General features: G+C 41.3%; 1 protein-coding gene across 13 annotated transcripts in view; it reads left to right on the top strand.

Moving 5' to 3' along the window:
* The window catches only part of Ttll5 (tubulin tyrosine ligase like 5), a 258,328-nt gene that overhangs the window by 101,002 nt on the left and 144,931 nt on the right, over positions 1-12,395 (top strand). For 9 of the 13 annotated variants that reach the window (XM_057782738.1, XM_057782729.1, XM_057782727.1 and 6 more), the window contains 4 exons: positions 1-128; positions 2,367-2,450; positions 2,951-3,343; positions 9,582-9,766. In XM_057782738.1, coding sequence (XP_057638721.1) covers positions 1-128; positions 2,367-2,450; positions 2,951-3,343; positions 9,582-9,766 — 790 coding nt within the window. The remainder of the gene's footprint in view (positions 129-2,366; positions 2,451-2,950; positions 3,344-9,581; positions 9,767-12,395) is intronic. The other 4 variants (XM_057782731.1, XM_057782734.1, XM_057782737.1 and 1 more) reach the window with 4 other exon arrangements.

The raw sequence follows: 12,395 nt of genomic DNA, 5'->3' as shown, positions 1-12,395 counted from the left end.
TGAGGCTGAACTGGAGGAGGTGTTGACTTTCTATACCCAAAAAAACAAGTCTGCCAGTGTCTTCCTGGGGACTCACTCTAAGAGTTCTAAGAACAGCAGTAGCTATTCTGATAGTGGGGCCAAAGGTGGTAAGTACACGAGCTAATGAGTGAGCCGTGCAAACAGAAGCATCGGGAATAGGAGCTCTGGCTCTACACTGGTTTTGAGTGTGATTGAGTGTAGCCTTGACTGTCCTTGAACTCACTGTGTAGATCATCAGGCTGGCCTCAAACTCACCATCTGCCTCTGCCTCCCAGTGCAGGGATTAAAGGCGTGTGCCACCTCCCCTCCCCAACTGGGTAGGGTTTTTGTTATTGTTGTTTGTGGGCCTATTTTATACCTAATTGGGGTGACTGATACTCTTGGTTCCAAGCCCCAGATGCCATTGGTTTCCTTCAGGCATTATGATGTTCCCTGTGTTTCTAAAAGTTCTCACTGCTGAGGTTTGGAATCAAATGTGGACCAGACTCTCTAGCTCATATTGTTGTTATTTAAAAAAAAAAAAAAAACAATCACTCTGTATCAACAAAGCTCTGTGCTTTCTATGTAAGATCAGTTTCAAACCTAGTTGCAAATGTAGCAACATAGGAATTTTATCAGTATTTTAGTACTTTATTTATTTATTTATTTATTTAGCTTGTGTGAGTGTCTTATGGCATGTGTGTCTGTGGACTCCTTGTGTGCCTGGTGCCTGTGGAGAAGAGGGCATCAGATTCCCTGGAACTAGAGTTGTAGATAGTTGTAAGGTGCCAGGTGAGTGCTGAGTACTAAACCCAGGTCTGCCTAGACCGTCTCTCCAGCCCCCTTGTCAGTATTGTGAGTGCTAGATTCAGTCTCTCTGCTCTTAAGGCTAGCCCAGTCCTGTGAATATTTTCTGAAATATTCAGGAAAATTCGTCATTTCAAATGTAAAATGAGTTTCCCAAAGAAACAGGGTAAATTTTGTTTGTGTTTACAGGGCTGCAGATTGGTCCCAAAGCCTCAAAATGCTAGACTAGCTCTCTCTAGCACTGACATCCCAAGCCGGTGTTGTAAACTCACTTAGGGTATTGCATAAAGCCTCCTTAGTGGCTGTGTTCCTGAATTGTATTTCTAGCAGTCCCTTTAAACCCTGCTTCCTCTTGGAGTTTGTTTCTAGCTTCATATTCATCTGTCCGTTTTTTCTTTCTCTTATTTGCTATATTTTGCGTTATCCCCTCTGGTAACTGCTAGCAGTTCAATGTCGTGGCCCTCAAAGCCCTTGAGTTTATCAAGTGTCTTGTCTGGTGTGTGGAACTGAGCGGGTGAGTGTGAGAAGGCTGATGAAAATCTGAAAAGTAGCAGTAGCAGTGTCATGGACGGGAGGTGGAGAGATGTATGCAGGGAGGTCCAGAGCGGGGAACAGCGTGTTTACCTGGTGAGATGGGGCCCACACGGGCTTTGATACGGCAACTTAGCCCTTGACAGTAATGGAGAAGACACAGTAGCATGTACCAGCAGCTCCTGTTAATACAAATGGGACACTTCAAATTCTCAAATTTGTTTCTTAAAGATACTTATATATTAGAAGATAAATTCCTGCATTTATCTATTGTCTAAACCTAGAAAGGGGTATGAAGGTTTCATTCAAGAAAAGAAGCATTTGATAGTTCGGTGTCTGGGTTCATTTCATAGCTGAGCAAGCAAGTGATCGCATTACCCCTGCAGGTGCTGGTGGAGCAGACAGGACCCAGATGCCATTATCCTCTGAGAAACTCTTACGTTTTTGTATAAATCTTGCCTTTGAAGCAGACTAGGAGCACTTCTCTAGTTATGAATAGCTTTGGGCTGTTCTGTTTCAGAATCTGATGGTAGAGAAAAATTGCTACAGTGGAAAATGGTTTTATTTGTCAGTATAATCATCAGCCTGTCTCAGGTAAACTGAGGCACATACTTTAAGCTGTAGAGTCAAAGTGGCAAACCAATTAGTGAGGCCACGCTTGCACCTCACAATGCTGCTTTTGTGCATGTGTGTGGATTTGGCTCCAGCAGGTCCTGCCAGCCACTGTGATCTCTTATCTCCCCACCCCTGTCCCAGCCTGGAGTCCTGGTGGGAGCATCCGACTTCCCTTTACTCATATCATTATCCAGGCGTGTCCTAGCTGGGCCACAGTCAGTAGATTGCTGCCGTGGGTTTGAGTGAGATGGTGCTGATGTAGGCAGTCGTTGGGAGTTGACTGCTCACTAGAGCTGTTGCCGTCCTTTAAAAGTTGTGGTGATGTGTGCATGTTTCCCAGCATTGTTTAATACTTGTGTATCATGTTATGATCTTGATTAGTAAAACACTTAAGTCAGTATTTTTTATTTCAGATCACCCTGAGACAATTCAAGAAGTGAAAATAAAGCAGCCCAAACAGCAACAGGCAACAGAAATCCACTCCGATAAATTATCTCGTGAGTGTTTGAAGCACACGTTACGCTATGAAAACCGCTGTCAGATGTTAAACATTTTAAGCGCATGGACCATTATTGCCCTGGGAAGTTTCCTTTTGTTCTTCCCCTTCCCTTAGAATTTCCCGTTGGTAACTTTATTTCTTTCAGAAGCATTTTCCATTTTCTTTAGAAGTTCTGAGCACTTTCTTTTTTCCCAGAGGGAGAGGAATTAGCTGCTCCTTGTAGAAACTTTGTCCTGCTTCCTTAGCATTTGTAGACCATGCCTGCTCTGCTTTGTGGGGGATGTCTCAACTCAAGCTTTTAGGAAGGGGTAACGATAAAGTAAAATCCTTGTTACCAGGCTGTCTCTGGTAAGCAACGTTTATGACGTTCAAGATGAATACTTGTTAAAGTCTGCATGATTTCTGTTTCATGTTAACATATTTTGATGTTCAAAAATTGTATGTTTATGTGTCCTAAAATGACCTGTTTTTTGTTTTGTTTTGTTTTTGCTTTAATAGGATTTACCACTTCAGCAGGAAAAGAGGCTAAACTAGTCTATACCAATTGTTCTTCTCTCTCTGGTCCTGCTGCTGTTCTTCTGCAGAAACTTCCCAGCACCCACTTGTCATCTATTATTACCACCTCTGCCCTCTCGTCAGGTCCTGGCCACCATTCTTCTTTATCTCAGATTTCTCCAGCTATCCCCAGCATGCCTCACCAGTCAGCACTTTTACTGAACCCAGTCCCCGACAGTGCTTCTCCCTCCATACACCCTGGGACCCAGAACGTAAGCCCCGCTGGCTTGCCACGCTGTCGATCAGGCAGTTACACCATGGGCCCCTTTTCCTCTTTCCAAAGTGCCGCACACATCTATAGCCAGAAACTGTCTCGTCCCTCTTCAGCAAAGGCAGGTGAGTGAGAAATGAAGACTGCCTGCCATGTCAGCTCCTCCCCAGCCCCATGAAAGTAGAGCTCCCTCTGTTCCCTTTGCTTTTGATGCCTTCTGCTGTGACTAAAGAGAGGTCTTGCTTTTTTGTCCACGAGCATTCATTCACTGATACAGAACGAAAAAGGACTGCTTTTAGGTACTGTAAAAAGGAGATGAATAAGACAAGGCATCTAGATTTCCCACCGCAGATGATCACAGACTGTGAAGACACTCTGCATTCTTTCTGATTCACGTCACTATTTCTGACATCAGAACATTTACAAACGAATACATAACCAAAGACTTCGTAAGATACGATATTTCATTTTAAATGAAGTAGACCCATATTATCAGTCAAGTTTTCTTCTCATTTATTTTATGGCATTGGGGATCGAACCCAGGACCTTACATGTGTTAGGCAAGCACCCTACCAGTGAACTACATCCCCAGCCCAGGTTTAATGACAGCTTTGTTGAGACATAACCCCTACTCAGAAACTTGGCTATTTCGTATGAATCCAATGGGTTTTGGTACGTTCACAGATACTTACAAGCAGCATCACTGCCTAGCTTCAGAACACTTTCTCTTCTCTCAGAGAAACTCCCTATTAGCAGCACCCTCATTACCTTTTCCTCCTAGCCTCTGACAACCACAGGTAGCTTTCTTTTTCTACAGATTTGTTTATTCTGGACATTTCACATAACTAGAATTATACAATAAATGGCCTTTGTGATTGGCTTCTTTCACTTAGTGTCGTGTTTTCCAGGGATATCTGTTAGAGCATGTGTCATGCTAATGCCTTGTAAACAGCTGGGTGGTGTTCTAGTGTGTGGCTACAGCATTTGTTTGTGTGTTTGCCAGGTGGGGTATCTGTTTTCCCCTACTTTGGCCATTATGACCAGTGGTGCTATATGCAGGGTGACAGCATTTACACATGGATATTAATTTTTATTTTCTAGGGTATATAGCAAGAGTAGAAAGAATTACTAGGTCATGTGATAAATTTCATGAGTCCTCATTTTGATCAAGCAAGTTCTTGCTAACATTTAATGTTTTTTTGATTTTACCCATCATAGACGGTTTGGGTTAGAATACATCCATCTGTCTACCTGTCTATCTATGTATTTTTCTGTTGTGCAGAAGGGTTACGATTGGGATTTCCTTAATGGCTAATGATTTTCTTATGCCTTTTGAGTATTTGTGTATCTGCATAAAGGAAATGTTTGATTTCTTTGCTAGTTTTTCAGTTGAGGTATATCTTTATCATTGAGTTGTATTCTTTATTCTCTATACCAGTCCCCCATCAGGTGAGTGCTTTAGCAATGGTTTCTCCCTGTTTATTGGTTCTTTTTACTTTCTTCAAGCATAGATGTTTTAAGTTTTGATGAAGTCTGATGTCCCTATTTTTTCCTTATGTTGCTTATAGTTTTTATATCTGAAAACATTAACCCAAATTTATAAGGATTTTCTCCTATTTTTTTTCTTAGAGTTTCATGTTAGATCCTTAATTTGGAACTTTTGTCCATTTTCAATTGCATATTGTGTGAGGCGATGTAGGGGTTTAACTCCATTCTTCTGGATTCATTTTTTCCAGGTCCATTTATTTAAAAATGATATTTCCCTACAGTTGAAAATTTTACCTGTGAATGGAAAGATTTCTTTTAGAGTCTCAGTTCTCTTCCTGTTGATTTTGTTTCAGTTTTACACAAGTACCACATCGTCTTTCTGTAGCATTATATTAAGTTGTGAAATCACCAAGGGTTCTCCGAACTTTATTCTTCTTTCTCAAATCTTTTGAGGCTTTTTTGCGGTTTCTTACATTTTTATGAAAACTGTGGGATTGTCAATTTTTGCATTTTAAAAATTAAGTCCATAGAGATTGTGGTGAATCATTTTGGGGAGTGTTTTAACATTGGTTGAGATTTTAAATAATTTAATAATGCCCTGTTAAAAATGAGCTATACTTAAGCCACATTTTATAAAAATGAGCTTATACTAAGCAACTACCGTTAGTCAGGCTTGGTGGGACATGCCTTTAATCCCAGCACTCAAGAGGTAGGAGCACATGAATCTCTGAATTCAAGGCCAGCTTAACCTACGTAGTAAGTTCCAGGCCAGTCCAGACTACGTAGTGAAACTTTATCATTAAAAGGGGTGGAGGGTGGGCATCAAGATGTTTCAGTAGGTGAAGGCACTTGCCACCAAGCTGACAGCCTGAGCTCTATCCCTGAGGCCCACCTGGGGGTAAGAAAGAACAAACTGCCGTTGTCCTCTGACTGCCCCATACATATGGTGCTGTCTGTGGACATGTGCACCTGCACACACGCACTACATAATAAATGTACAAATGTAATCTTTTTAAAAGATGATTCAAACAGAATACCAAGGTTGTCTCTTGATCATATTTAGGACTGTGCACCCAAGAAATAGAGAAAATATCTACTCAAAAACACATATTTGTAAAACTCAGTTATATCCTATATCATAAGCAAGAAAATAATGATAAGATTTGGAGTCATATAGTATCATTCTTTACCCACATTGCAACTGAGTGAAAGGCCAATAACAAAGGAATATATAACAAATCTCTGTATATTTCAAAATCAAAAAAGGGAAAAGAAATTTTAATATAAAGGAAATATGCTAGAACTTAATAGCAACGGATAGCTGCATGTCCTGGTGTGTGGAGAAGGAAAACAATGATCTGCATCTAAGGAGAAAGACATAAAGCTTTTTTTTTTGCCAAAGCTGCACAGTTCATAAGTAGAATAAAGATATCAAAGCCACTCATGAACTTTGTCTCCTAAAGAAGATCTGCATTTGGTGAAATGGATGAAGAAAAGAGAAGACAGGAACATTATAGAAGGAATAAAGAAGCAGACACAGAAAGATGTATAGATGAGATAAAATAGGATATGACCAACAATTTATTTCCCCAAATTGAGATGGACAAACTTCATTAAAGGCATAACGTGTAAAATTGACTCAGATTGATGAAGAAGGCCAAAATAGTCTTGTGAGTATAATTGGTATAGTACTTAAAGCTTTTCTCTGAAAGAAATGATAAGGCCCAGATAGTTTGATAGGTAATTTCTAATGCTTTTTCAAAAAGTAGATAACCCTGGGATTAAACACTGCTAGAGAATAGCAGAATACCCTCTAACCAATTTGGTGTGATTGGATTTGTCTTGAAAACAAAATAAGTTAGTGGTAAGGTTCGAGAGGAAAATTATAAACAGCCTTCATTTGTAAATGTAGATGCAGAAATTCTAATCAAAATAAAAGCCAGCCAAAAGTAGCCGCGTCGGAGAGAATGCGCCATAAGCAAGTCTGCTCAAGGACGGGAGCGGCTCAGTTGTAGAAGGTGTGGCAGTGGTAAAGGTGTTCCTGACGTCATTGGAAATTCAGGAAAAGACTGGGTAAACTCCGCATCAATCATGATAATCCTCTGCACACTGAGAAGAGAAGGTCCCTGTTAGCCAGAGCAGAGGCCATCTGCCCTGTGCCGGCAGATGTGTCTGTCTCAGTGGCAAAATGATGTCCGCACTCCTGTTCTTCTGTTCAGCATTTTACTGGAGGTTAAAACCAGCATAAAATATTAAAAACTGATAACTAAAATGGAGGCAGTAAGATATAGTTGCATATAATATTCTGTCTACCTACAAAATATAAGATGGTCTCTAGGTGCATTTTAGAAAAGACTTAGCCACAAGAATTGTTTGAACTGAAATTTTATGTAATGAAAAGAGAACACAAAGTTGGATGAGTAGTGAAGGGGGAATTGGGAGAGGGTGGGTAAAATCAATGCCATGAAAATATATTGTGTAAAAACTGCAAAGAATCAAAGAAGTTTAAATGTTAGATTTTATTATGTACACTTTATCAACTGAAAAGCACTGAGTCCCGTTTGTGGTGCTTATGTACTCTTGGGAGTGTGGGTATCCTGTGGGGCAGGTTCAGCCTCCCAGAGGCCACACTCCCACGGTTAGGTTCTCTGATATTGATTATGCCTTTGAGTCCATTATCTCTAATTGAGCTGTTTATAGAAAGCATCTTGGACATTAGCAGAAAACTGTAAGCTACCCTGGGGAACGTTTAGACAATGTTTTGTACAATGTGGAAAATCATCAGAGAAGGCCTAAATCAGTGGGTGAATGTTCTGTATGTGGCATAGGAGGCCTCAGATCACACTCATCAAATTGATCTCTGGTTTCAAAAGTTCAAAGACCTCAGCGAGTATCTTGTTTAATTCAGTAAGCCTATTCCGAAGTGATGAGCGACACTGAGGACCTCTTGGATTCCTTTGTTAAGACTCACGTAAAGGTAAAAATGTGTGGTGTCGGCAAAAGCACACAATGACCAAAGGAACAGAGTAGAAAAGTCACACAAGTTGGTAGCCTTGTACATCAGTGGGACAGTGTCTTTCTCATAAGCGATGCTGTGGTGAGACCAGACCCCTGCCTCAACCATGCATAAAAATAAATTTCAGTTGTGAATGGTGACACCCACACTTGGGTTGTGTAGGCAGGAGTATCCTGAGTTCAGGAGGCCAGTCTGGGCAATATAATGAGATCCTGTTTCAAAAAACAAAAGCATTTTTCCAGATATAGAACTTAATACTTCAAAAAATTCTTTACAGGTTATTATATGGAAACAAAAGTAAAAACAGAAGCACAACTCTAGTAACTCAAGAAAATACTATAGAAAAATGATAAGGTTATCAGGAAAGCAGTAACGTCCAACATCATTGTTAACTGGTTAACTGGTTAGCCTCCTAGAGAAAGGAGAATTCGGATGTTTGACAGTCCGAGTATTAAAGGATGTGTGGGCCAGCAGGAATGTCTGCGTAGGAGGATAGGACATGCCACTCGGATCCTGTCACTTTGGGTTGAAAATACATGGACCCTGTGACCCAGCAGTCCCACCCCTGGGCAGAGGCACAGGAAGAACCCTACTGCAGTTATGTGCCTGAGTGCCACTGTGCTGTTTAGAACCACAGCTGGTTCAGAGGAACTGCCAGACAGAACAGCAAATAAAGTGCATGAATTTGTCCATGCTGGCCAGCGAGGATGCCTCTCATCAGTGCCATGTTAGAAGATGAAAGTTAGCACTGGGAGCCTACTAGTGGGAGATCCTTGCTATGGAGCCTGAAAATAAGCAAAGTATCCAGTATTTATGTATACACATACAGGAAAACATTCCTACGTATTTAATAAAATTATATCCGAAAGGAAGAGAATGAATGAAAGGGGGAGAGTAAGGATGGAGAGGAGCAATTGGTTAACGTAAGCAAGTGGTAGAAACTTCACAGGTGTTCATCATAAGGCGTGTGTAACTTACTCATGCATTGTAAAGCTATCTGGACACACCAGTTAATACAGTAAATATGAAAAGGTGTTTTAGAGCAGCGTCGCTACATTGTGTCTATAGGATGATAATGCATTGTAAAAGGGCCGAAGGGGCCTGGGAGGTATGGCTCAGTAGTAGATAGAATGAGATCCCATCTCCACCCCCAGCACCACAAAGAGACATAAGTAAGTGGATAGAACAGGAAAACATGTAGTATTTCTACTTTTGTGACTTAAAACTAATCTTTCAGTGAGATATTTTATAATCAGAAAAAAAACCTTGAACCTTGATTTTATTGTGACCAAATAGTTGAAAGAAACTTGAACTCTTGGACTCTGAGAGGACCGTAACTCACGAATACAAGACCGCTATTCTTTAAGTACACTTGCTTAGGTTCTCTTTCCTACCTGCTTCCCTTTGGCGCCTTGTAAGAATGTGAGTGCTGTTACCATGGCTGCCACAGACTGACGTGGGCATTTATGTAATAAAGCAAAACAAGAAGCAGAATTTCGAGGTCTGGGTTCTCTTTTGTTCCTGCTGATGCTGAGGTTAGATCCCAGTGCCATGTGGTTGCTTGCTGCTCAGCTGTCCTCAGTTAATCCTAACACTGGCTCTTCTCATCTCCCAGTGAGAACATTCTCTGTAAGCCAACACACACCAGTACACACGTGGTAATCTGGCTGTAGGAAGCCTTTCTAGGGCATGGTAAGGGTTTTCCCTATTTCTACCATTCCGAGGTCATCTTTGGCCTTCATGTTGTCAGAGCTCCCTAGGACTCAGCAGAGTGTCTGTCAACTGACACTTGTTTGCCCTTGTTCTCCTTTTATTTGGGACATGATTTCTAAGTGGGTGAGAACTCTTCTCTTTTTCAGCAGGTTCATGCCATCCTCATAAGCATCATTCAGGAATAGCCAAAACTCAAAAAGAGGTTGAAGATGGTTCATTCAACAGAAGGTACAACCAAAGCCTGGTTACAGCCGAACTCCAGCGGCTCGCAGAGAAGCAGGCAGCCAGGCAGTATTCTCCAGCCACTCACATCAACCTCCTCACCCAGCAGGTAGGGCCAGACCAGGCTGGGCTCTTTGGGCCTGGGAGTGTGTGTGACAGGGCGGGTGGACCGTCCTTCCCTGGCTCAGCTGGTTCCTTTGTGTTTGTGGTCTGAATTGCTTCTTAACTGTGAAGAAAATGGCTCTCACAGGCATTGCACTTTTATGACCTTTGGGTTCTCTTTGTTCTCTCTTCTGGTAGTCTTCATGGGATTGAATTAAAAGTAGAAACCTTCTTCCTTAATGCTAAATGGAATCAAACCTTCCAAATGAGGTACTGATAGTAGTCCTATGATATTCACTGTGTTGTTAAATTTTTTTGTATTTCTGTTGTGTTAAGATTTTTAATTGATTGTTGTAGTGATGATTAAATCTGGGGAGTAGAGGTGAAAATTGCTTCAAGTACATGTGAAAGTAGGAAACGCACCTCTCTCTTATGGTACCCTAGTTCTCTGTTTAAAAAAAAAATATATTAGAGCAAAGAAAGATAAGCCTAACGTGGACTTGGCTTTCCCCCGCCCTCATCTCAGCATAGCAGGCAGTAATCATTTTCCCTTTCAATCTCTAGGAGTTTGAAACAACAGGTGGGGAGCCCGAAGCTGTAGTTGGAAGCAAAGAAATATGACAAGGGGCAGTGAGACTGGAAGGGGACTGGACAGTTAGACATCAGCCATAGACGAATGGGAATAGCAATGGCCATAGGAAAGAGAGAGGAAATTTGAAAATGTCCACTGTTCTTAGGAAAAGTGAAGATTGTTGGTCAGGAGCTGGCATTTTGGCTTCCAGTTAAGTAATCTAGGAGCATCAGGAAATAAAATTATTATCAGTATTAGTGTATTTACATATTTTTTATTTCTATCATTGGCTGTATTGCAGAGCCCAGAAACTTCTAAGATCCTGATCCTGTAGGAACCAGTTTGCACACCCTCACTGGGAAGCTAACCCCTTCGGTCTTTCTCATCTGTAATGAATGAAACTGTGTGCCTGTGCCCCGCAAGCCCATCAGCTCCTGTTTGTGAGAATCAGAACCTGCCATTAGATGTCAGCCTTAACTTTCAGTGTTTCCACGGTAGGGTACTGAGGGAGGTGCTGTACTGTGCAGAAACCAGGGTGGAGCACCTAGGAAGAGGAGGATTAGCCAGCCCAAGACTTGTGTCCTTCTTTATGATTGCCTGCATGATCTTGAGCACTTCATTTCTCAGCCTCTGCAGTGTGTTTATTGAGGGGAAAAACACAGCCAGGTGATAAAGATGGGGTGTAAAGCCTCTTTGCAAAGTCTTGATGCCATGTACTGGGGAAATATTGTTATTTTGGTCCTTTAGGCTTTTGAAGTCCATTGTCTCTAATGTGATGACAGTGAGTTGTCAGAAAAATGCATTTTGTTAGAGAAAAACTCGATTGTTACTCAGCCATTTCCTATCTGTGAATACAGTTACTTATTTTGTAATTTGGAAACTTCTGGACTTTTTTCTGCTCCTTAATAACTAATAGTGCATTGTGGTGGACTTTGACGTTTGTTCTCTAGCCGCTTTTATGCTGTGTTATAAAGGAAAGCTGTTTCTATCTCTCAACTGAACTGAGTGATAGATGCCCGTGGCTTCCTGGAGGGAAGGACAGGAGCTCTGGACGTTCTCTGTGCTTGCACCTGGGAACTAACTGCAACCGTCAGCACAAGCAGCTTTGTGTCCATAAGCCGCGGGTGCTTGGTTTCCTCTGACTCCATACTTCCTTCTTCCTCAGTTCCCAATTCAATTCCGTATCTGTGCTTTCTGATACGGATATCAGAAAGTGGGTGCCTAGTGGATAGCTCCCTCCTCATAAGATTAATTCTGGATATATTAATACTGTTGCTTTATTGTGGTAGAACTAATTATTTTGTTTTCCTACTAATTCCCTCTTTGTGCTTTCCTTATCTTTATTTCTCTTTTTCTTGAGTGGCATGTCTAATTTATTTTCATCCAGTTTATATTAAAGGCTATGAATTTTCCTCTGAGCATTGCTTTAGTTATATCCTGTAAACTATTATCTAATTGTTTTGTAGGCAAGAAGTTAAGAGACTTCATTGGACAAGGAAAACAGATTTTAAATTATCTGTATATAGTGAAAATTTATATAAAATTATAGAGTATTTCTGAGAATTTTTTAAATTTTTACTAATAAAAATTTAATTACTTTAGGTTTTTAATTTATTTTTCAAAATAATCTTTTCTCATTTTACATACAAATTCCGGTTTTCTCTTCCTCTCCTCTTACTGCTTTCTCGACCTCCCACCTACCCCACTCCCATCCACTCCTCAGAGAGAATAAGGCTTCCCATGGGAGTCAACGAAGTCTGGTGCATCACTCTGAGGCAGGACCAAGGCCCTCCTCCCTATAACTAGACTGAGTAAGGTGTCCCTCCAAAGAGAATGGACTCCAAAAAGCCAGTTCAAGCACTAGGGATAAATCCTGGTCCCCCTGCCAGTGGTCCCACAGGCTGCCCAAGCCACACCACTGCCCCCCACATTCACAGGGCCTAGTTTGGGCCTATGCAGGTTCCCATTCTGTCAGTCTGGAGTCAGTGAGCTCCCACCATAGTGTTCAAGTCAAGTGTTTCCGTGGATGGCCCATCATGGTCCTGACCTTTTTGCTCATACTATC

This window comes from Chionomys nivalis, chromosome 10 (assembly GCF_950005125.1).
Source record: "Chionomys nivalis chromosome 10, mChiNiv1.1, whole genome shotgun sequence".
In the NCBI taxonomy this organism is placed as follows: Eukaryota; Metazoa; Chordata; class Mammalia; order Rodentia; family Cricetidae; genus Chionomys; species Chionomys nivalis.
This window is presented reverse-complemented; position numbering and strand designations above follow the sequence as displayed.